The 25,264-nt window shown below is 35.1% G+C and overlaps 2 protein-coding genes across 7 annotated transcripts in view; one reads left to right on the forward strand and one right to left on the reverse strand.

Annotated features, from left to right (window-relative positions):
* LOC136039414 (soluble calcium-activated nucleotidase 1-like) overlaps window positions 1–16,714 on the reverse strand; it is a 33,151-nt gene extending 16,437 nt beyond the window's left edge. For 2 of the 4 annotated variants that reach the window (XM_065723143.1, XM_065723140.1), the window contains exons 1-3: window positions 16,643–16,714; window positions 1,808–2,260; window positions 384–591 (exon numbers count right to left, since the gene is read on the reverse strand). In XM_065723143.1, the coding sequence (XP_065579215.1) occupies window positions 384–591; window positions 1,808–2,248 (649 nt within the window). In that variant the 5' untranslated portion in view covers window positions 2,249–2,260; window positions 16,643–16,714. The other 2 variants (XM_065723141.1, XM_065723142.1) reach the window with 2 other exon arrangements.
* Window positions 16,715–18,615: 1,901 nt separating this feature from the next.
* The window catches only part of LOC136039416 (uncharacterized), a 34,264-nt gene continuing 27,615 nt past the window's right edge, over window positions 18,616–25,264 (forward strand). For all 3 annotated transcript variants that reach the window (XR_010620436.1, XM_065723144.1, XM_065723145.1), the window contains exon 1: window positions 18,616–18,709. The gene's annotated coding sequence lies outside the window, so the exon portion shown is untranslated. The remainder of the gene's footprint in view (window positions 18,710–25,264) is intronic.

The following is a 25,264-nucleotide window of genomic DNA, read 5'->3' on the forward strand; positions in this document are numbered from 1 at the left end:
ATTTTAGAATACGCTAAAACAGTTCATATGGCCTATTGTAAGATGATAAATGGACAAAAGACTAGAATTTTTCTGTAAGAATTGCACAAGTCACCTTAGGTAACAGAGGTTCAAAACTAATAGGCAAAAATACTTAAATTAATTTCAATGAATTTTCAAATAAATAGAGTAGACAAAGGGAAATTTTTGTAAAAGAGACTCGAGACAAACCCATTCAAAAATTTTGAACTTGTCTAAAATACTTTAGAAGCAAAAGTAATTAAGATGGGCATAAACAAGTAAAGAGGATTACTCAGAATGACAGGGAACACCACAATTTGACCACTCTTGATTCACCGTATGCTAAGAATATGACATGGCATATGATAAAAGTCTTCACATACCTTTGGATACTTTTCCAGGCCCATCAGTCAATATAACCCATGGATAGGCTGTCTTCCCTTCAATCACATATACGATTCCAGTCCGATCATCAAACGTCATAACATTCCCATCAAACACAACCAGTTCTGATAGTTCCATTCCTCTTCCGCCACTCGCAATGTTTGAAGACAAAACAATAGGGGAACCTGATTCTATTTCAATGTAAGCCTATAACAATATAAAAAGATTGGCAAATCCTTAAGGGGGGATTTGAATGAGGGGAGCTCAGACACAGAATTTTGTTTTTCAAATGAATATTTTCTTTATCAGTAAACAATTGTTAAGCTTTTTTTTTCTTAGCATTCCTTTACTAAAAAATTATGAATTTAACATATTGATACTTGAGGTGTTTTTGTCCTCCAACAGGAATTTGTTGCTAATAATTGTTGGCAAATTCTAAAAGAGAAAAGCTAAAAAAAACAGCTGGTCAGTTTTGTATTGGAGCACAAAATTCAAAAATCTTGAAGTAGAAAATATTGCAACTTACAAATCGATAATGTAATCAGTTTATTTGGTGCTATATCTGAATCTTGCTTAACTCAATATTCTGTCTTCATTGTTTTTGTTAAATGGCTGTTTTTTCAAATTGCACGCAAAATCAAGCATCAACAAATATTTCAAAAAAAGTTTTCCTAGCTTATATCTATTTTTTTGCACCAACAAAAAGCGGTTGCCAGTTTATGGAGCAGCAGAAAAAACCTTGATGTATCATCCCTCACTCTTTGAGCTAATGTTTGACTTTTTTCATGTTTTTTTTTAGAAAGACTGCTCAAATGCAAGGACCTTGATTTTGAACGAGTGATATTTTTAAAGAGCTTCCAGACTTTAGCAAAAAAAGTCCGGGTTGGGGAAGGGGCAGGCCTCCTTATATTCGGAATAATTTCTGTTCGTTTCAAGTTTCACTGCTGCTCCTTACTTTCAGTGAAAAAAAAACTTGTTTAATATAACTTCTTAAAGAAAACTGTTTGACAACCTTTTTTTTCTTGAGAAAAAAGCGCTGAATGACCTAATTTATATATTTTTTTTTCAGAACTTATCTCAGGAGCAATGGAGGGTGGCTGAGAATTGGGAAAGGCACATTTTAAGGCCACAATTTTCCTAGGTGTATACAAACATTTGTTTTTCTCCTAGGTAACAATACAAAGTTAGCAGCGTTAGTAGTTTTGAACTAAAAGAGCCATGATTAAGCAATAATGGTAAGATCCTAAACAGGTTACTTCATTGTCTTTGGATCAGGCACTGGTAATTAAAAAGGTCTTTTCCTTATTAAGAAATAAAAATGAAAATATTGGAGAAAAGTTAATTTGATAGACACAATGGAAGAAACCAGTAATTTTGCAAGAATTAAAAAAAACCTCTATTGTTCACTAATTATCCAACCTACCTTTTGAGCAGGAATGTCCACAGTCAGGTAACCTGCTTTGAGATAGCTCAGCCAAGTGTTTTTTACATCTTTGCTTAAGGATGATGTATCTAAATCTGATATAATTCCAAATTTATACTTCAAACCTCTTTCTGTCCGTACTGGGGGTGTCAGAGGATATGGAGATTCATACACAATTGTTTTATAATCTTTCCTATTGTCCAAATATTTGTTGGTATTTTGACTCCCAAAGAAAGTATAAATGACAACCAAAAATAAGAACGATATAAATACAAAAAATATATGGCGCTTTTGAATTCTTAGAGCAGTGTTTCCAATCCTATAGACAGGAGCTCTTGTGAAATGATAAGCTAATCCATGTTCAAGCCTTTGGTAAGGTGTTTCAAGAGGCATTGTTGGATGTGGAGGTAAGTCCAAAATACTAATTCTTGAAACACGCATCTATTTTTGCATCTGAAAAAAGAAGAAACATATTCACATATAGAGTCCATTATAAAACAAATGAAAATAAAATAAAAAATATAGAGCAGTACTTACCAGGGGCAAAGCTACGGTTTTGAGTTTGAAAGAGGATATAAAGAATGCGCTGATAAACAATTCCAGTGTACCAACAAATGCGGACACATAAGCTAAGCGTCAGCACTGCGCGCTGACGCCTTGGAACTTTGGGAGGGAGAAGCCCACAACCCCACTCACTCCCTTAGACACAACTCTGGTTACACTAAATATTATCATAGGTAGAAACAGAACTGACCCTTTGAAAGAAAAAAGAGGAAGGCTGTATCAAATATTTTTTTAGAGAAAGGGGGGAGGGGTGAATAAAAGAACGCATTTTAAGTACAATATTTGTTAATCTTCCTGAAGGATGGGTGTCCTTTGAATCAGTGACAAGTGAAAAACTTCCACTCTTCTCATATCTAGGTAGGAATAATATAAAAACGAGCTAAAAAGCATCTAAGCCTAAATTCTGTAGGCACATAGTCTGCAACAGAACCATTCAGAAACGAAATTGATTGCGTCCTCTTGTTTGCATTTACTAAGATCTTAGTATCAAACCACTTGATTGGTTCTTATATTCCTGTAGTTTTTTTTTTACTATATTTATTTCTCTTTATATTTACATTTATTTTACAGTTTAAACAACAAACTTTCCTACAAAAAAAAAAATCAGAATTGAAAAAAAATACAATTACACTCTTTTAATAATAGGCTATAGAGGCTATTAAGTTCTAAGAGTAATTTTTCGACTTTTCATGGATGCTCCTTTTTTTGAATTTTCTTTACTAATATCTTATGCATTTGAAAATATGGAATAGATAATTTTATTTAACTTTCAAATATTTAAATCTTTAAATTTGTTTGTCTGCTATCTTCATTGAATATTTTATTTAAACTTAAGTATAAACAGTTTATCTTTGCAATTTGTTGAAAGGCAATGCAAATTGATCGATATATATTTTATTTTCTATTCATTTCATCCAGAATCATTAAAGAAAGGAGTACTAACTTCTATGGTTGAAAGGGTTCTAAGAACCATTTCTCCAAATTGTTTGGATACAGAATTTCCTATATTTTTGACATGTTTTATTCTGCAGGTATTATCCAATTAAGGTCATTAATGACTTTGTCAAAAAGACACTAAGGAAATAGACAGAGAAAAGAACAATAATGATGTTGACCATTTGTCCTATTTCTTAGCCCAGTCCTGAGTGGAAAATTGAAAATGACTTTATCAAAACATGACACTGTAATTCACTTAAGTCCACAAAAGCTGCATCAAATATTATGATCTCTAGAAGAGATATGACAAGTAAAAGGCTAGAGAGTAGAAGGTGCAGTTTTCATTTTTCCTGTGAAAATTTTCGCACGCCATCAATTGGAGAAACAGCTCATTGAGCACCATCATTATAAAACCAAGCATGAGAATTGAATTTCATAACTGAGTGTTAGGAAATTACAGAAAAAACTGGGTTTATCATAGGTTGCACAGTTTTTTGTTTTTTTTATTTATTTATTTTTTTTTAACAAAATACAATAGTGCACATTAGAGCGCTGTGGCAAACGTGTCAGCATATACTCCTGGGATGATTTACCTTGCAAATAACAAAGTGAGCCCGCTGATTTCTGCCATAAAATGATCTGAGCTGAGTTTAAACCGTGCTTTTGTTCTAGACAATTCTTCTGCATAATGATAATTTTTGTTTACTTTCCTGAAAGTGATAAGAACAGGAAAGAACTAATACAATACCATCAAACATGTATCAGAAAATTTTGCTGAAGATACACTGCGCTAGGGTTCTTAATAGTTGGTCAGTTCAGTCAAAGTAATAAGCAATTGCTGTCATCTATGCTTGACCTAAAAAAAAAAACATTCATATTCCCACCCACCAAAGTGATAGTATACTGGATCGTATTTTCACCAATCTGGCCAATCATTACGAAACCCTGCAATCACTCAGCTCACTCCAAAACTCAGACCACTTGATTATTCTATGGAAAACTACAGTTAATTTTCTGACCCCCCCAAAAAAAAAACTCGAACTACTACCCAGCCCCTGTCCAAAGAATCTAACTGTTCTTTTGAACGCCGGGTTGGTACTTTTAACTATGAGGAAATTTGTCATTGATAGACCTGAGCATGTAAGTGAATGCCCTTAAGTCTCTACTTCTAAAGAAGCATCATAAGCATTTTCCTACAAAAAACATGGTAGTCAGTGAAAGCAACAAACCATGGGCGACATAATAAATTAAAAAGATGATCATGATCAACTGCCAGCTTCACTTCAGCAGTCAGTAAAATATTGTGCAGTTACTGAGGAATGCTGAAGTTAAAGTTAATAGAGATGCTAGGAAACATTACATCTGCAAGGAAGTGTCACTGCTTTTTTATACTGATCCTCAAAAATAGCATATTCAGGTCCAATGATTAATTAGAAAGAAAATAGCCAGTGACATTAAGATACATCTAGATAACAGATCACTTGTGACATTTACTGAAGTGAACGCGTTTTTCTCAACAATCTGCACCACTACCCTTCTATCAACAACTGTGACGTTGAAACACTAATTTTTCCAAAGAGTTTTCTTCCAAAGAATTGGTCTTCAAAGAGACCAATAAGCTGAAAAGAACTGTTCTTCACATCCAAGAGAACAGTCATTAAATATTCTTATTGAATATGCAGCTTTCCAGGCCAAACTCTCACTTCAGTGATTAACCAGTGTTTTAAGGAACAAAGATTTCCTCAGGCATGGAAGAAAGCATACATACAAGTTAAACCCGAAGTCAAAGATCAAAAATTCTGTGATCAGCTGTGGTAAATCTCAATTGCTCCAATCTAACCAGAATGATTGAATTGTTCATTTACTGCAAACTTCTTTCTCAAATTAGCACTTGTTTTGACCCATTTCAATACGGTTATCTGAAAGGAAGTGGCACTACTCATTACTTGGTAAGACTATTCCACCTAATAACCAAATAACTAGATCAAATAAATGCTATTGTGGACTTTTACCTGATTATTAAAAAGTGTTTGACTTAATCTGCCACATTACCACTGCTGAGAACTTAATGGTGATGGATACAAAAGTGTATATTCTGTTGTGTGTTATTGATTTTCTTTGCACTTGTTATCAGCGTGTTTATGCACTTTTCCTGGGAGATTTCAACTCAGAATGGGCTGAAATAACATGTGGTACACCTCAAGGCACAAAACCTGCAGCCCTGATGTTTATATTGGTGATAAATTAAGTGCTTCCAAGAGCTGAGGATCGTTTTAAATATGCTGATGACTTTTTCATGCTGCTAAAATACCTAGTGAACAAGCACCAAGTTGTTCAGCAATTCAGTAGGGACCTCAACTCAACTTTTTTTTCAGCCAGTCTTACACATATGGTCTGCAAATCAACAAGAGTGATGAGGTTCAACCCTCTGAAACGTGATCTCTCCTGGCCAGAACCATGGTACCCAGTTATCTCAATTGCAGTTATAAATTGGTGTCACTTTTAGCCCACATGTTGCAAACCAAGTAAAGAAAGGAAATTAAGCCTTAGGGTTGTTGGTTACTTTGGGATGCCTGGTTTTCCTACAATGAAAAACTAAAGCCAATCTGCCCAGCCACGACAAAAACAAAGAAAGAAACAAATTGCAAGATAAAAAAACAAACAAGACTATGGCCAGTAGAAGGAAAAGACAAACTAAAACAAAGCGAATATTTCGCTTGCATAAAACAAGGCGTTTTCGAAGCTAAGAACAAAGATAAAATCTAAAATTACCTATAAAACCTAGAATTAAATGTAATATAAAACTAAGAAAAAGAAAAAACAATATCTACACATACAATTAATACTACTATGATTGAGCACCACAGAAATTAGTTAGAATTAATTTACTGAGAACACTGAAGTAGGCGTAACTCTAACTAACTTCCCTAGTGCTCAATCATATTAGTATTAATTGTAATATAGAAATTATTTTTTTTTATTTCTTAGTTTTAGATTTATTTAGTTTTAGGTTTTATAATTCAAGATTTTATTTAATCTTAGTTTTTTTAGTTTTCCACTTACAAATGGGATAGGCTACAGAAGGGGAGAATTCAAAAGAAAGATTTTAAACACCAGTTAAAGGTGTTTTGGATCATGGGGATTTCAGTAGTATACCATTTATGGTTTCAAGTTTTTACACTCCAGAAATGACACTAAAATCATATATGGTACCGTAAAGCAATTTATGATGGCGGTGCTGTCGTGACCAAATTACGAAAAGCAAGTAAATTGTTGTGCCCTATTATTATGGGAGGGGTAAAAAAGAAAACAGGCTTATCAGCATTTTGAGCTCTTTTTGAAAATTCCCAAAGTTTTGTTTCTACAAAAAAGAACTTTTACTATTAAGACAATTCTAAGTAATAGCTATTATTCCTGAATCAGCATTAATTTCAAATTTTTTTTTGCCAGACAAATTTGTCCTTTATGTGTTTTTAAGCTATTGGCTTATGGGCCATGATTTTTTCTGTGTTAGGCTGCAGCTAATGCTGCAACCATGAGATACAAATGTGTTCAGACCTTGGGCACTTCCAAATATATGAGACAGTCAGATAAATTGTTGTTTTTAGAGGGGGAAGGGGGATAGTTTGGCATTTGAGCACAATAACAAAAACAAAATTTCATAAGAATTGACCAATGAAAAAAAAAATATGAAAAATTCCATAAGAATTGATCAATACATAAAGAACATTTTATTCAAGTTATTTCTATTTCTTGTGATGAAACAGGCTGAATTACATATTCTAGTTATATTGTTGATTTAAGTAGGGTTGAGGTGAATGGGATTGAGTCTAAAATGGTTGTCCTAAATGGGGGGGGGGTTGAGTTGCCTCAGGGTTCAGTTAAATGGGGATTCAGTTAGAGTTTTGAGTTGCATGAGATAGCAGCTAACTGGGGGTTAAGTTGCACAAGGGTTCAGTTGCATGGGAGTTTTGTTAAAAAGGGGTTGATTTGGACAAGAATTCAATTAAATGGGTTCAGTTTCGCAGAGTTAAGTCAAACCAGGTTTCAGCTGCTTGGGAACCAAAACATGCATACTGGTTTGATTAACAATGATATTCTAAAAGATGAATCAATTGATAAAAAACAAGACCTAAGAGCTCATATGGCACTTGTTACAAGGTTGGAAGAGTCAAGAGCTCATATGGCATGAGCTCTAGTAAAATTCCAAAAATCAATAGATTGATTTAAAAAGAAAATCAGAGGCTTAATACCAGTCAGGATTTAAAATAAGAGGTCTGAGACATAAGGTCCTTCTAATTATCAAAATTCATTAAGATCCCATCACCCACTCATACGTTAAAAATACATCATTTTTTCCAATTTTTCCTCTTCCCTTTACCCCCATCCCCTTCAGATGGTCGAATCGGGGGATTCGACTTTATCAAGTCAATTTATGCAGGTTCCTGACATGCCTACCAATTTTTATCGTTCTAGCACATACAGAAGCACAAAACTCGTCAAAGCACTGGACCACCCCTTATTCCCCCAAAGAGAGCAGATCCAGTCTGGTTACATCAATCACATATCTAAGACATTTGCTTATTCTACCCACGAAGTTTCATCCCGATCTTTCCACTCTAAGCATCTTCCAAGATTTGCGGTTTCCCCCACTAACTCCCCCAATCTAACCAGATCTGACTGGGATTTATAATAAGAGCTCTGAGACATGAATTCTTTCCAAATATCAAATTTCATTAAGATCTGGTCACCCATTTTTAAGTTAAAAATACCTCAATTTTTCTGAATTAACCCCCCCCCCCAACTCCTCCAAAGAGAGTGAATTCAGTCCGGTTATGTCAACCATGCATCTAGGACTTGTGCTTATTCTTCCCTCCAAGCTTCATCCTGCCACTTTAAGTGTTTTCCAAGATTTCCCGTTCCCCCTCCAACTCCCCCCAATATTACCGGATACAGTCGGGATTTATAATAAGAGCTCTGAGACACGAAGTCCTTCTGAACATCAAATTTCACTAAGATCCAATCACCCATTCGTAAGTTAAAAATATCTCATTTTTTTTCCTCTCCCTCCAGCCCCCAGTTGGTCAAATCGGGGAAACAACTGTTATTAAGTCAATTTGTGCAGGTCTCTGACACCCCTACCAATTTTCATTGTCCTAGCATGTCCACAAGCACCGAACTTCCAAAGCACAGGAAATCCCCCCCCCCCAACTCCCCCAAAGAGAGCGGATCTGGTCGTGTTATATCAATAACATATCAAGAACTTGTGCTTGTTCTTCCCATCAAGTTTCATCCCGATCTCTCCACTCTAGGCATTTTCCAAGATTTCTAGCCCCCCAGCTCCCCCCAATGAAACTGGATCCAGTCGGGATTTAAAATAAGACGTCTGAGTTACAAGGTCCTTCTCAATATCAAATTTCATTAAGATCAAATCACTTGTCAGTAACTTAAAATACCACATTTTTTCTCATTTTTCCGAATTAGCCCCCCTCCCAAATCCCCTGAAGAGAGAGGATCCGTTCCTGTTATGTCAATCACGTATGCAGAACTTGTGCTTATTTTTCCCAACAAGTTTCATCCTGATCCCTCCACTTTAAGTGTTTTCAAAGATTTCAGGTTCCTCCTCCAACTCCCCCAATGCCACCGGATCCGGTCGGGATTTAAAATAAGAGCTCTGAGACACGATATCCTTCTAAATATCAAAGTTCATTAAGATCCGATCACCTGTTTGTAAGTTAACAAGAGCTAAGAGCTCATATGGCACTTGTGACAAGGGTGGAAGAGCCAAGAGCTCATATGGCATGAGCTTCAGCAAAATTGTACTGGCTTAATGCCAGTCAAGATTTAAAATAAGAGCTCTGAGACCCGAGGTTCTTCTAAATATCAAAATTCATTAAGATCCAATCACCCACTCGTAAGTTAAAAATACCTCTTTTTTCTAATGTCTCCTCTCCCTTCAGCCCCCCCTCCAGATGGTCGAATCGGGGAAACTACTTTATCAAGTCAATTTATACAACTCCCTGACACGCCTACCAATTGATATACCAATTGAGAGCAGATCCAGTCCGGTTACGGCAGTCAAGTATCTACAACAGTTGCTTATTCTACCCACCAAGTTTCATCCCAATCTCTCCAGTCTAAGCGTTTTCCAATATTTCCGGCTCCCCCCTCTGACTCCCCCAACGTCGCCAGATCTGGTTGCGATTTAAAATAAGACCTCTGAGACATGAGTTCCTTCTAAGTATAAAATTTTATTAAGATCTGGTCACCCATTCTGAAGTTAAAAATAACTCAATTTTTCTAATTTTTCCAAATTAACACCCCCCCCCCCCAATTCCCCCAAAGAGAGAGGATTCAGTCCGATTATGTCAATCATGTATCTAGGACTTGTGCTTATCCTTCTCACCAAGTTTCATCCCAATCTCTCCACTCTAAGCATTTTCTAAGATTTCCTGTTTCCTCCTCCAACTCCCCCAATATCACCAGATACGGTTGGGATTCAAAATAAGAGCTCTGAGACACGAGGTCCTTCTAAATATCAAATTTCATTAAGATCCGATCAACCATTCCTAAGTTAAAAATACCTATAATTTTCTGAAATTTTGTCTCTCCCTCCAGCCCCCCAGATGGTCAAATTGGGGAAACGACTGTTACCAAGTCAATTTGTGCAGGTCCCTGACACGCCTACCAATTTTCATCATCCTAGCACGTCCAGAAGCACCAAACTCGCCAAAGAACTGGAAACCCCCAACTCCCCCAAAGAGAGTGGATCCATCCCTATTATGTCAACCATATATCAAGAACTTGTGCTTATTCTTCCCATCAATTTTCATCCCGATCTATCCACTCTAAGCGCTTTCCGGAATTTCCTATTTCCAAGACTTTTTTTTCCCTCTACAGCCCCCTATGTCCCCGGATCTGGTTGGGATTGAAAATGGAGCATCTGAGACATAAGATCTTTCTACATATTAAGTTTCATTAAGATTTGATCACCATTTGTAAGTTGCAAATACCTTATTTTTCCGAATTACCCCCCCCCCCAACTCCCCCAAAGAGAGTAGATCCGGTCTGGTTATTTCAGTCATGTATCTTGGACTTGTGCTTATTCTTCCCACCAAGTTTCATCCTGGTCTTTCCACTTTAAGCATTTCCCAAGATTTCTGGTCCCCCCAATGACACTGGATCTGGTCAAAATTTAAAATAAGAGATCTGAGTTATGAGGTTCTTCTAAATATGAAATTTCATTAAGGTCCAATCATTCCTTCATAAGTTAAAAATACGTAATTTTTCAGAATTAACCCTCCCCCAACTCCCCCAAAGAGAGCAGATCCGTTCCAGTTATGTCAATCATGTATCTAAGACTTGTGTTTATTTTTCTCCCTAAGTTTCATCCCGATCCCTCCACTCTAAGCCTTTTCCAAGATTTTAGGTTTCCTCCCGCCAATGTCACTTGATCTGGCCAGGATTTAAAATAAGAGCTCTGAGACACAATATCAATCTAAATACCGAATTTCATTAAGATCCCACCACCCATTTGTAAGTTAAAAATACTTCATTTTTTCTAATTTTTGTGAATTAACTGTCCCCCCATCCCCCATTTGACCGAATTGGGGAAATGACTATTTCTAATTTAATCTGGTCTGGTCCCTGATATGCCTGCCAAATTTCATCATCCACCGACAGACAGACCGACAGACCAAGAGACTGACAGAATTTGTGATTGCTATTTGTCACTTGGTGAATACCAAGTGCCATAAAAATACCTAATGTTGTCTAATTTTTCCAAAGTAACTGTCCCCCCACTCCCCACCCAAATGGTTGAATCAGGGAAATGACTATTTCTAATTGAATCTGGTCTGGTTCCTGATACACCTGCCAAATTTCGTCATCCTAGCTTATCTGGAAGTACCCAAACTTGCAAAACCGGGACAGATAGACCAACAAAAATTGCAATTGCTATATGTCACTTGGTAAATACCAAGTGCCATATAAAACACTGTAGAAAGACTCCAAACTGAATCAAATAAGAACGGTAAAAGCATTAAAATATGAATTAAGTAGGCGCCAAGTAGAGGACATGGACTAAATTGTTGAATATCTGGAAGAAACAGCCAGATGGCATGAGGCAGATGTTTATCTATAGGAAAAATACTTCTGATATCAGTCTACAATTGGGGTTGTTGAAAAAGAAACACTATAAGCCATGGTGCACCTTTTGGGATGCCTTGGACAATCAACTGTTATCATTGAAGCTGGTGGACACAGAATTTGTCATATTGCTAGCAAGTGTGATCTAAGATAATTGAATCTTGAAATTGAACCAGATATATGCCAGTTGCTCTGGCTCTCACATATGTTACACCATCATATATCCAGTTCTGAAAAGTTTTACTGTATCAAACAAAAACATGAAGTGGTGAGCAAGCAAAATATATATCATAGCTATTATTTTTCAACATTAATTTACATTGAACCTTGGACACAGGACCTTAGACTTACCAAACATATTCAAATCATAGACAGAGTCAATCTTGGACAGATTTAGTTTAAGACAAGTGTAGTGAAATAAAATAATTGTATTTAAGTAGGCTAGGCTGTAAAGGTAACTTTTGTGTAAATTCAAACATTGTAAAACCTGAATTTTTCCAAGATTGTAGTCACCCAATCCTGAAAGCTATATAATTTTCATGAATTGTCAGTTTCTTGAATTTGTCAATGTTGATTCAATTCAAAGGTATTAATTTGAAACAAAAGAGTGATGTATGGCAAGATGTATAGAAAATATATAATTTGGGTTATATTTTTGTGCATTAGGGGGATGGGGACTAAAGTAAAGAAAAATACTTTAGGAATGGTACAAGTAAGTATTCTTTTCAAGTTGTTTTTAAAATCTTATAGTGTTTCCTTTTCAATAGTTCTAATTGCATACAAATACCATATTTTTTAATCAGAATATCTGTCTGAGATTACACATTGGTAAAGTATAGGGGGCCTTATTCTTTTATTTCAATACTGATGTGATTCAAACAGTTTGTGGTAATGAACTGTAGTAAGGAGCAACCCGGCTCAATAGTAAATAAAACTCTAAAAAACAGAACTTTGATGCTAAAAGATATATCATAAGAATCGTATTTTTATGCTGATTTTAAATATATAAGTTTCATCAAATTTAATCTTTGTCATCAAAAGTTACGAGCCTGAGAAAATTTGCCTTATTTTGGAAAATAGGGGAAACACCCCCTAAAAGTCATAGGATCTTAACGAAAATCACACCATCGCATTCAGCGTATTAGAGAACCCTATAGAAAAAATTTCAAGGTCCAATCTACAAAAATGTGGAATTTCGTATTTTTTGCCAGAAGACAGATCATGGGTGCATGTTTATTTCTTTGTTTGTTTGTTGTTTTTTTCCCAGGGGTCATTGTATCAACCAAGTGGTCCTAGAATGTTACAAGAGGGCTCATTCTAACGGAAATGAAAAGTTCTAGTGCCCTTTTTAAGTGACCAAAAAATTGGAGGGCACCTAGGCCCCCTCCCATGCTCATTTTTTTCCCAAAGTCAACGGATCAAAATTTTGAGATAGCCGTTTTGTTCTGCACAGTCGAAAACCATAATAGCTATGTCTTTGGGGATGACTTACTCCCCCACAGTCCCTGGGGGAGGGACTGCAAGTTACAAAACGTAATTTGACCAATGTTTATATATAGTAATGGCTATTGGGAAGTGTACCAACGTTTTCAGGGGGATTTTTTTGGTTTGAGAGTGGGGTTGAGGAGAGGGGGGCTATGTGGGAGGATCTTTCTTTGGAGGAATATTTCATGGGGGAAGACAAATTCAATGAAAAGGGTGCAGGATTTTCTAGCATTAATATTAAAAAAAAACAATGAAAATATAAACATGAAAAAGTTTTTTCAATTGTAAGTAAGGAGTAGCATTAAAACTTAAAACAAAGAGATTATTATGCATATGAGGGGTTCTAAAAATACTTTAGCATAAAGAGTGAGGTATTTAGGAGGAGATAAATACTTTGCTCTTGATGCTAAAGTATTTTTAGTAATTTCAACTATTTATTCTACAGCCTTTCTGATTCAGGGGTCATTCTTAAAGAATTGGGACAAAACTTAAGATTTAGTGTGAAGAGCGAGGTATTAACAAGGGGACAAACCCCCTCATATATATAAAATAAAAAATATAAGAATATAAAAGTTTGTTACATAAGTTAATTCTTAAGTTATGTATATTTTTTACTATTAAAAATGTTCATTAAAAATTAAAAGTTCTAGTTGCCTTTTTAAGTAACCAAAAAATTGGAAGGCAGCTAGGCCTCCTTCCCCACCCCTTATTTCTCAAAATTGTCTGATCAAAACTAAGAGAAAGCCATTTAGCCAAAAAAAGAATTAATATGCAAATTTCATTTTAATAATTTAAGTACGGAGAGCCAAAATCAAACATGCATTAATTCAAAAACGTTTAGAAATTAAATAAAAAAACTAGCTTTTTACCTGAAAGTAAGGAGCGACATTAAAACTTAAAACAAACAGAAATTACTCTGTATATGAAATAGGTTGTCCCCTCTGTAATCCCTTGCTCTTTACACTAACGTTTGACTCTTTGTCAAAATTCTACTTTTTTAAACAATTAAAAACTTTAGCGTAAAGAGTAAGGGATTGCAGAAGGGACAACCCATTTCATATATGGAGTAATTTCTGTTTGTTTTAAGTTTTAATGTTGCTCCTTACTTTCAGTAAAAAAACTATTTTTTTTATTTAATTCTTATAAGTGATCAACTATCCATGATTTATGTGACAGTCACAATAATGTTTCTTTCAAGAACACAACTTAACAGGTCAGAATATTTACTCATGGAATGCTGATTTATTGCAATTCATTGCTAGTCAAGAGTGGTGGGCTACAAGGTACTATCCTTGGCTCTACTCTCTTCAATATTTTTATTAATGATACCCCTAGTGTAGTACACAATTATTTAACTTTATATGCATATGATTTTAAACTTATTGGTGGAATCACAAACCAGCTTGATTCAGATGTTTTTCAACATGATATAAATGAACTTAATAATTGGGCAAATACCTGGTTATTGAGCTTGAACATATCTAAATGCCATATCCTTCATTTTGGAGAAAATAACTTACATTTTGGGTACACTCTCAATGACCTACCACTCAAGGCTGTTCACAAGGATACAGATCTGAGTGTCTTGGTTGACAAAAAAACTTAAATTTGATTCTCATGCTACTATTGCTGCTTTGCCAGCTAACCAGACCCTAGGAACAATAAAGAGAGCAATCAGCAGCCACTTTCCAGAAGTCATGACAACCCTATATAAAGCTCTTGTTAGACCTAACTTGAAATTGGCATGACACTGGCATCCCCTTTTTACAAAAAAAAACAACAAATTCATTCTAGAAGCAGTCCAAATGCAAGCAACAAAATTGATTAGCAAATTCCAAACAGTCCCCTATTGTGAGCATCTTTGTTGCCTCAAACTACCAGGCCTAATATATAGGTGCAAACATGGGGATGTCATAACTGCCTTCAAACTTATTTTGACAAACATTGTCTCAGATTTAATCTTGTTTGCTGCCACCTCTTCTATTGGATGTCACTCAAAGAAACTGTCTAAGATGTCATGCAGACTCCACCAGAGAAATCAGTTCTTTTTGAACAGAGTCACCAGCCTTTGAAATAGACTGTCAGAATATACTGTCTCTGCAACTTGTCTTGGCACTTTCAAATCAAGAGTGGATGCTAAATGGATCAATGTTGAGTGGAAATAGCATTGAGAAGCCCATGAGTCTTCAACTTGCCTTTAATTCTTCATGGAGCCTACAAGGAGGAAATCCTTAGATTGCTCCAAGCTGCAATTTAAGGTAATTTCAAGGTCTGGTGTATGTCTAGGAACAGTTCAGTACATAAGAAAACATGTTCAGAAAACAATTCTTAGTTCATAATATGTAGATAATCTTAGTTGACATATTTTGTAGAGGGAAAACCTTATGTTCACTTCTTTCCTTGTATTTCAACAAGACTACTCCTAGACTTACACCCAACTTAATGACACTAGTAGACTATCAAAGTAATGTGACAGAGTAGGCCTATAGCATATCATAAGTTTGTCTACAACAGCTGTCAAAAGAGTTGAAATTCATTAATTGAAAAAAAAAAAATATGACTTTGCAAGAATTGGAAACTGCATTCCTTTACTTACCCAGTTACTTTGGACTTATCCTTGGTGAAAACCTTACAAGATAACAACAAATACTTACCCAGCAGTAAATTTATAGTAAATCATACAGCTGGCTTTTGCATAAAGTGAACATACCACCAGATGCATTTTTTATGCTCTTTATGAATATAATAATCACTTCTACCTTAAATTCAAATTTAGGCACTTTTTAACCTAACCCAACCTTATTATAAATAATTTTAACACTGAGAAAATGTAGTATTATTTTGTCAAAAACAGAGTAGAGAAAACATAGTATTATTTTGTCAGAAATGATGGATAACTTGTACTTTAATTGAAAATTTGTCATTTTTAAGAGCTTAAAAAGTGCTTAAATTTGAATTTGGAGTAGAAGTGATTATTATATTCATAAAGAAAATAAAAAAAAGGCATCAAGTGGTATATTTGCTTTATTGGTAAGTCAGTTATATAAACTGTCATAATTTTTTGAAAATCTGTCATTTTTAAGAGCTAAAAAAGTGCATAAATCTCAATTTAAGGTAGAAGCAATTACTATATTCATAAAAAGTATACAAAAAGGCATTGATTGGTATATTTTCTTTATATGAAAGCCAGTTATATGACTTGCTATAATTTTACCTATCTAGCCACATGTTACCTGGAGCACTACAGATAACTAGCATATGAGATTAACAACATTGATCAGGAATGTAAATATAGCCTAAAATAATTATGAGAGAGTTCTTGCATTGTTTGAAATTGTGAATTTCTGATAGGGAATATGCTGGGGCTTTGGGCCTGTTTCTAATTGTACAGAAAAATACACCTTCAGTAATTATTTCAGAATTGGTAGGCTAATATAATTTGTGTGGCCAGAAGTTTAATTGTAAGATTGCACATTGTGGTTTCATTTTTTTTGCTTATTCTGAACAAGTTACCCTGGATATTTTTCAGTGTGATAGATAGCCTAGTCTTAATGCCCTGCTGCAAAAGGAAAAAAAAATTAATTGCACAGGAGAAGAAAACTTCAGTAGACTAATCTATTAAAGGTCTATCAAAAATCTAAAATATATGAAAGAATAGTAAGGTGGCTTTAGAAAATTTTGATCGAGAAAGAAACTGCATACAGCCTGTCAGATCTTGCCCTTTGACGAAAATTCACATTCTCATGATTTGGATAATTATGCTGTGAAGATTGCGACTAGAACAAAAAATTTCATACGTCCAAACTATCAAAACGCAACTTTTTCGTAACTTTTGATAGGAAAGTCTCTTTTCAAGGCAGGGTATCTTTATTTAGCAATTACGAGTGACACTTGAAAGGGGGATACAGTTTTAGTTTGCATATTTCAGAAAATATCTGCTTTTTTAGTCACATTGAAAATCTCCTCCAAATTTTAAGAGGTACCTTTTTTGTATCTGAATTAAAAAACTTGAAGAACCGCTCCTCTTTTTTAAGTTCTAATGAATTGGAACCTTTTTGCTTTTGAATCATAAATATCCATGCATTAACAAAAATCGAGCAGATTCGGAATCAGTTTGGCATTTTTTTTTCTCCAGCAATTCTAAATGGCTTTTTGTGCTCACGCAAATCAAATAAACATAAACACTAAAATTGACCTTCATTGACCTTTTCAGACAAAAATCCCTTAGATTTTAACGAAATGAAACAAATCGGGTGTATAGATTTTGATGTAATTTAGGTTAGTTTGAAGAAAAACACACTTAAGTAACTACAGACTGATTAGGACCTAAATCTACCTTACTTCTTATAATAGAAAGACGTATTCAATCTGTGTTTAATGTTTCAAGATCGACATGAGGAATACATTCTTTAATATCTTAAACGGAGGAACAAATGACTTTACTTTACCAGACTCGTCGATACTTGGAGAAAACTTTAACTAAATACAGTAACGGGTCTTTTGAGTTGATTTAAAATTGTATTTCGATCTGGAGATTGATATAAAATGTTGAACGGCGTTTTATTATCTTTTTTACTTAGTGTTCCAACATCAAACTCTTTTCTGTGCTTTCAAAGCTCGTATAGATGAAATTTTGCGATAAGATGCATATCTTATATACTCTTGAAGTTCCGATGATCTGAGAAATTGGTTGTAAATGGACAGGTTTTTCTTGGCCTCAGCTAACTTTTGCTAAATAGATTGGATCCTGTTTCTTAAAGAAGAGGTAGAATAATCGCTTCTATTGCCAATTCCAATTGAAGCACTTTTTGAGCTCTTGAAAATGACGAAATTTCGATTAAAGTATGAATTATCGGTCACTTTTGACAAAATAATATTATATTTTATCAGTGCCAAAATTATTTAATAGTTAGGTTAGGTTGGGTTAGGTCAAAAACTGCTTAAATTTGAAGGTGCGATAGAAGCAATTTTTATTTTCCTGCAGAGCAAAGAAAAAAGGCATTGACTGGTATGTTCATTTTACTGGTAAGTCAATAGTATGAAAATTGATATATTTACCTAAAATATTTCCTTTCGCCCTTCAAAAGCAATTCTATGTGTCTGAACGTAGCATAAAATTGTAAATTTCACTCTTTTAAGCTTATCACTGAGATTTTCGATGGCAGAAAATATTTTCATGATAATTTCAAGAATGTCAATATTCATGTCGGTATAATTAAAGCAGGAACAGCAAAATTTTTTCACGGGAAAAAATAAATTACTCAGAAAGTGTGCAAACTATTCTTTATTCAAAAGCGTATCATAAGACAGTGTAACAAAAATTCAAAAACGCAACAATACAGTAAATTTTTTGGGAATGTAACATAAAAAGTATTCTTATAATTAAAATGTGACAAAAATAGTAAGAGTGTGACCTCGGAAGCAACCCTGTCTTCATCATTTTTCAGTACAAGTCCAACTTTCCAATATATTTGCCACTCTCCCGACACAGTATCAAATGTATTGGAAAATTTTCCATTATAATGGAAATTTTCCATTATAATAGAAGAAACGAGCTTGCTGAACCTGAAGAACCTCAAAACAACTATTCCATTTTAATTCAATAAATTTTACTTTAACAGTTACGTTAACATATTTGGTTGACATGAAAAGGCATCGGTAAGAAAGTTTCACGGCGACAACAGTGCCTGACAATGGCGGAAACTTGAAATTTTTATTTTATTGTTCTTCTTCAAGGCTCAAATTAATTTAAATTCCTAGACATCAAGGGTAAATATTGAGAAGTTAAATATAAGAAACAGCTTCTCAGGAGAAATGTGCTCTATTCTATCTATAAGACTTCTCATATTGTAGGCTAGCCCGTTAATTTAGGCCTAGTTTGGAATTAGGCCCAGGCCCATTTGCTAGCTAAATAGTAGGCTAATGTGCCTAGTAACACACTTTGGTAAAATCCTAGTTAATTGACTTCTTGCTATCTCAGCAAGGGGATACGTTAGGAAAATGAAACTTTCAGGGATGCGTCTACAGGCCAAAGTATGTCCTGGGAAGGTATTTTGAAGTACCTACCTCCACTCCTCTCTAGAGGGCCCTGACCTTTGATAACCTCTAAAAATATGTGTGTTATAAAAGTGAAACTTGCAAAATAGATCTTCTGCTTGTATAAAGTACAACAAAATTGTTTTCAGCTTCACAACTTTGCTCAATCCTAATTTATAAGGGTTTAAAGATATGCAAATAGGCCATTTCCTAAATTTTGAAAAAAAACATTGATATGGTTCAGAATTCTATTCAAATAACACTAATTTCATTTTTGGAACTAAATGCAGAGAAAAAGCAAATGGTAACTGACAATTAAGGTAAAATGTCGTTTGTCAAAAATTTTGATAGGTATAGACCTTTAATGTAGGCAAATTTAAGAGCTCTGTAGCAAGAGAAGGACTTTAAAATACCTTCTCAGGGTATACCTTGGCCTGTAGACCCATCCCTGAAAGTTTCATTTTTGTAACCTAACCCCTTTCTGAGATAGCAAGAAGTCACTTAACTAGAATTTTACCACACTCTTCCCAAATATACTGATTTGTACCACTACAAATTCCATATGATCCTAAAATGGGATTCAAAGATAGGCCAAATACTTCCTTATTTTTTAGCAACAGAATTCTTGAAAAAAAGAAATTGCCATCCTGCATAGCCTATTTAGCCTAAAAGATTAAAAGGAAAAAAATTAAGAAAAACAAAGCTGTGCAAAAAGTGATGGAAATTTTTACAGTTGCTACAGCCTGTCTTTAGGTTCCAATGTGGAGACATGATGCTTACCTACAAGCAACAAAATAAATCCCACTTTACCAAATACTCAAGCCAGTAGCATACAATAAGCCACTCACAAAAGCTAGGCTAATATTCTCAAAGGATAGGCTAGATGTTAGAAAAACAATTATCTTACTTCACAATTTGCAGGAAAATTCAGTATAGTGAAGGAATTAGGTTATTTTTTGCTGTTGTTCATATTTTTGACTTATAAACAAAGTGAACACACCACTTGATGCCTTTTTTTATGTTTTTTACAAAAATAATAATTGCTTCTATTGCAAATTCAAATTTAAGCACTTTTTGACCTAACCTAACAAATTTTGGTGCTGAGAAACATAGTATATTATTTTGTCAAAAACAACCAAAAGCACATACTGTAAAAATTTTGGCACCAAGGAAGAAGAAAACAAATAATATTGTGTAATTTATTTATCCAACATAATTGTGGAAAATTAGTGCCTGTGGGTTATATAACATTAAAAAATGGATTTATAATAAAACAGCAAGTTTGTGATCAATGTTTAAAACCTTTTTTATACCTTAAAACTAGAAATATTTTGGTTATTTTCAAGAGCTCAAAAAGTGCTTAAATTTGAATTTGCAATAGAAGCAATTATTATATTTGTAAAGAACATGAAAAAATGCATCTATTTCAGTTTGTTTGTAAGTTAAAAATATGAACAATAAAAAATTTACCATGAATCATAGATAGTAAAATTGTAGTGAAGGGATTTCTGCTATACTCTACCCTTCTCCTCCCTAATGTAAAAATATATAGCCCAAATTATATATTTAAAAAGTATTATTATTGTTTCAATCCATGTACCCACAAATTGAATCAATTATGACAAAATCAAGAAATCATAAAAAACATTGGAAATATACAACTTGCTCTATAGCAGGCTTATAACAATAGCAGGCTTACGGGTAAAGCAAAGAAGAAGCACCTTAAAAATGTGCTAAGTGAAATTTGTCTACATATTATGAAGTACAAATTATTTTCTCAACATGTTTCCTTCTCAATAGCCCTAATTTTAGACTTATACCAGGACTAGAATAGCTGCCAAGCTGAAATGGTGACTTTACCCAGAATTGCATCCTTCAAGTCCAGACTTGAAAAGAATAGAATAAAAAGCCAGTAAATTTATACATTTTTATATAATTTAGCTAGGAAGAGGTGATAACATCATTTGATGCCTCTGTTGTGCCCTTTCCAATTTCAATTACTGTTTCTTGGGCATAAAGAAGAAAAAAAATAGGACAAAAAAAGAAAAAGAGGATGCACCAGTGCTACCCATGCAAAATGTGATTTTTCTTGTTGTTGAAGCTGGGGGCTGTAAGTTTCTTATTCAGGGTTTTCAAAAATGATAATTCTAGTCAGGTACTTTTGTTTTCTTGTGATGACTTTCTGAAGGATTATAGGCTCTTTAGAAATTTCTCCAAATTCATTTTCAAAATAACATTTAACTATCAAGACTAATGAAAATTATAATTATCATTCCTGAACCAGCTACAAATAACAATTTTTATTTATCATTTGAAAGGTTTTTTTTTAGAAATATCTTTTTAAACCTTTGCTCACTATAGGCTTCTTTGAGCCCCTTTAAGGGCTAAAATATAGAATTTGCCCCAGAAGATCTTATTGAATTTGGAATGAACATAAAAAAGGCATCAAGTGAAATGTTCACTTTCTTCCTTGATAAACTGTATAAATATACCAAAAAATCATTTGAATATAAGAAGTACTGTTCATCCCACTCAGCTATCTACTGATGTCACCTAAGTTTGGCTATCATTGGCCTGGAGCACAACAGATCTAGTGTAGAACTTGACTTATCTCCAAAGTGCAAATTAAAGTTTCTAATTAAGTAACATGGCTGCAATTCAATTCCCTAACCAATACTCTTTCCAAGTATAATAATTACTGCCATCACAAATGAATAGAGAATCAAAAATGGTCATGTTTCTCTTTTTTCTGTCTAATATCTCATGACTAGGAAAAAGGACAATGTATCACTATACAGAATCAAATAAAACAAGCAGCATTAGTATTTAGTGTCTTTCAAAAAATCTTTAAAAATGTCATGCATGGCACTTGACAAATGTTGTCTTTTAGCTCCCAAATTAAGATAAAATTTTACATTTTGATATCTTGGAAAGTAGTTGAGTTGGGTGAATAAAACTCTCAGGAATGCATCAAGAGTGTTAAAGGTAACCTGGGAAGATGTTTTGAAGCACCAACCTCCACTCCCTCCCTCTTCAGAGGACACTGCCCTTTAAGAATCTTTGTGTTTAACAAGTGAAATGTTAAAAATAGATCATATGCTCAAATGAGGTACAAGAAAAGTGTTTTTAAGTTCACGTCTTTGTTCATAAATACGTTCTGAGACCATACTGGCTATGCATGACATATGAAACAAGAAAGGAAATAATAAATAAAAAGAGAAAAATCAAATCAATTATGGAAACATAGCCTGGGGGCCATCCTACATTGGGGACTGCACAGCTGTGGTAAAATCCAACATAGAGCAACCGGAATGATGCCAGGCCTAAGAGGGAAGCCATACAAAGACCACCTGAAAATTCTTGAGCTGCCAAGTCTGTTGTACAGACATAAGCAAGGAGACGCCATCCAGATGTTCAAGATCAAATCCAAAATAGAAGATCTGCTCTTCAAAAGGTTCTTCAGGAAAACAGCCATAAACTGAACCAGAAGCCACTCAGAAAAGGTGTACAAGCCAGAAAACGTGCCCATGCAAACTTTCTCAGTGCAAGCAGTTAACACATGGAACAACCTGTCTGAACATGCCATCCAAGCACCAAACATCAATATCTTCAAAAACAGAGTTGATAAATCCTGGGAGAAACACAATAACAAATTAAATGCATTTGCTGAGTGGTCAATATAACTTAAAGATCAATTGACTACAAACAGTATCGTTTATTCAGTATCGTTTCGTAGTTCAAGGTGAAAACATCTATCTAGAATTGGATATCATAAATTTCAAACCAGTAAGCTTTTTCAGTGAATTTTAATCCCTGCAAAGCTTGTTAAATCTCACAATACCTGGCAAAGGATTAAAGTTTGTGACCTTGAGTGAAATTATTATCCAGCATTTCAGTAAGTGAGAGATAATCCTATGGTCATAATTATCAAATCATATAGACTCATTAATTATTTTTGGAAACTTTTACTAATAAGCGAGCAGAAGAGGGGAGGTTTTCTGTAGCAAGCATCGTCGTACCTGCCGGGAGTGTGCCTCCCTTAAATTGCAGGGAATAGATAGCAGGAGCCTATGCTTCCCTTGCTTATTGGCATTTTGAGCTTCTGAAATTTTGCCAACTACCATTCAGCTTTTGTGCAGTTAAGACGTGTTTTGCCCATGGCTATGTTTTTGACTTGGAATTGGATTAACAGACTTTTTGCATGAAAATGGACTCTGATATGGATACGGACTGCTTTGTTTATGCCCCAGTTCTGAACTTTCTGCAGTATAATAATGGAAAAGGTGTCGAAGCTACAGTGATCTTAAAATTTGCTGTTGAATTTTTTGAGTCAAGTGATATTGCCAAATCAAAGAAAATCCTGTGGGATTTGCTGCCAAAATTGACCGAGCCCTACCCAAGGCACATGGGTTCAAATGCAGCTCTGGATCATTTGAAAGACATGTTAGAACTTCTTCAAAATCAGAGTGCTTCTGAGGACATGCCTGTCTTTGTTATCTGTTCCCCAGCCGAAGTTCCCTGTATTCCAGCAGTTGCTTACTCCAGGATAGCTTCCAAGCTTAACGAAATTCAACAGACTCTTTTGCAAGTTAATGAGAAAATGTCAACTTACGATCTGAATTTCCCCAGCCTCCCAAGCAGTGCTATTGGTAGTGATATAAGCAAAGCCACTGTTATTATCACGAATGTATCGCGTGATGTTGATAATGCTTCTAAACGGAAGAAAAGAATTGACTGTATTTCTGGTCATGAGTGCATTGATACTGTGCGCGCCTCTGGTGATAAATTGATTGTGAAGATTGATAGCGTGGCCGCTGCTGACTTTTGCAAATCTGCACGCTCGGTTTTTTGTGATTGTGAAGCAAAAATGGTGGAGAAAAAGTTTTTCTGCATAATGAAAGGCATTGCACAAGATCTTGATTTTGCGCCTCTTAAAGCTTGCAGGGGTGTTCGAGATGCTATGAGAATTGGGAGCTCAAATTGTGTGAAAATTACGTTCAAAGACGAAATCTCTCTTTCCTCAGCTCTTAAATCTGGATTGAAGATAGGCTATGAACTATTCCGAGTGTATGAATATTGGCGAATTCCTAGGTGCTGCAGGAAATGTCAATCACCTGACCACCTTGCCGCAAAATGTCCTGATCAAAACTACAAATGCTCACAGTGCTCTGGTCCCCATATGAACTCTAGTGACTCACCTTGCAGTAACACCCCAAAGTGTGCAAATTGTAGTGGAGATCATGTTGCTTACAGTTTTCGTTGCTCCAAACTAAAGGCTCTTGCAAATTCCAAAGTTCCCCGACCTTCTCGCTTGCAATCATGAATGAGTATAACGTCTCAGTGTGCTCTTTCAACATCAATGGGACAAAGGATAAAGTGTTAAGCCTTGATGAGAAACTAGCTAATCATAATGTTGTTCTCTTACAAGAACACCTGCTCCCAAGTTGCAGTGTAAACTTTCTAAGGCAAAGTTCTCAACATGCTGTTTTCACCACAAATGCCTGCTGTACCCAAGGCAGGCCTTCTGGCGGTCTTGCCTGTATAATTAAGCGATCTTTGCCTAGATATTTGTCTCCTAGCTGCTACCAATCCTCTGAACACTATCTTGCAATCCGGCTTGCAGATGTGATCCTAATCAACGCCTATTTGCCCCATGATAGAAGATCTGTTTCTTCCTTCTCCAGTTATGCTAATGCCTGCAACAAATTAAAGGCTCTCATATCTGGTATTGAGTGTCTCAGATACAAGTGGTTGCTTATAGGCGACTTAAACTGTGACATCACCGTTTCCTCGATACGAAAGGAAGTGCTTTTTCAGTGTCTACCCTCAGCATTTAAGGTCCTAGCAAAAGACCTCAGTTTTACATATATCCACTGTAGTGGTTCTGTCTCAAATTTGGACCACTGTATCTGCTATCATTCATTACAAACTTCAGCAGTACATGTTAATGAAGATGAGAGAGATTATGATCATTTACCTCTGTATTTTGATATTACGGTTACTTCTGACATATACTCGAACCAACCATCACTGTTGCATAAGTGGTTTGAAAAACGTGATTGGTCTAGTGCGAACATGCCCCTTTACCTTGCTACACTTGGAGCTCTACTGTCCACCGTACGTGTCCCCTTCCATCTTCTTTGCACAAATGCGTACCCCATTATTGACAATGCTCGTGCTGATTTGAATTGCTATTATCATGACATTATCTTATGTATAAAGCAAGCTGAAGATGTGGCCGTCCCACTGATCTGTGTCAGGCGGAATACCCATAAACCAATTTGGAAG

The sequence above is a fragment of the Artemia franciscana genome, chromosome 19, assembly GCF_032884065.1.
Source record: "Artemia franciscana chromosome 19, ASM3288406v1, whole genome shotgun sequence".
Classification (NCBI taxonomy): domain Eukaryota; kingdom Metazoa; phylum Arthropoda; class Branchiopoda; order Anostraca; family Artemiidae; genus Artemia; species Artemia franciscana.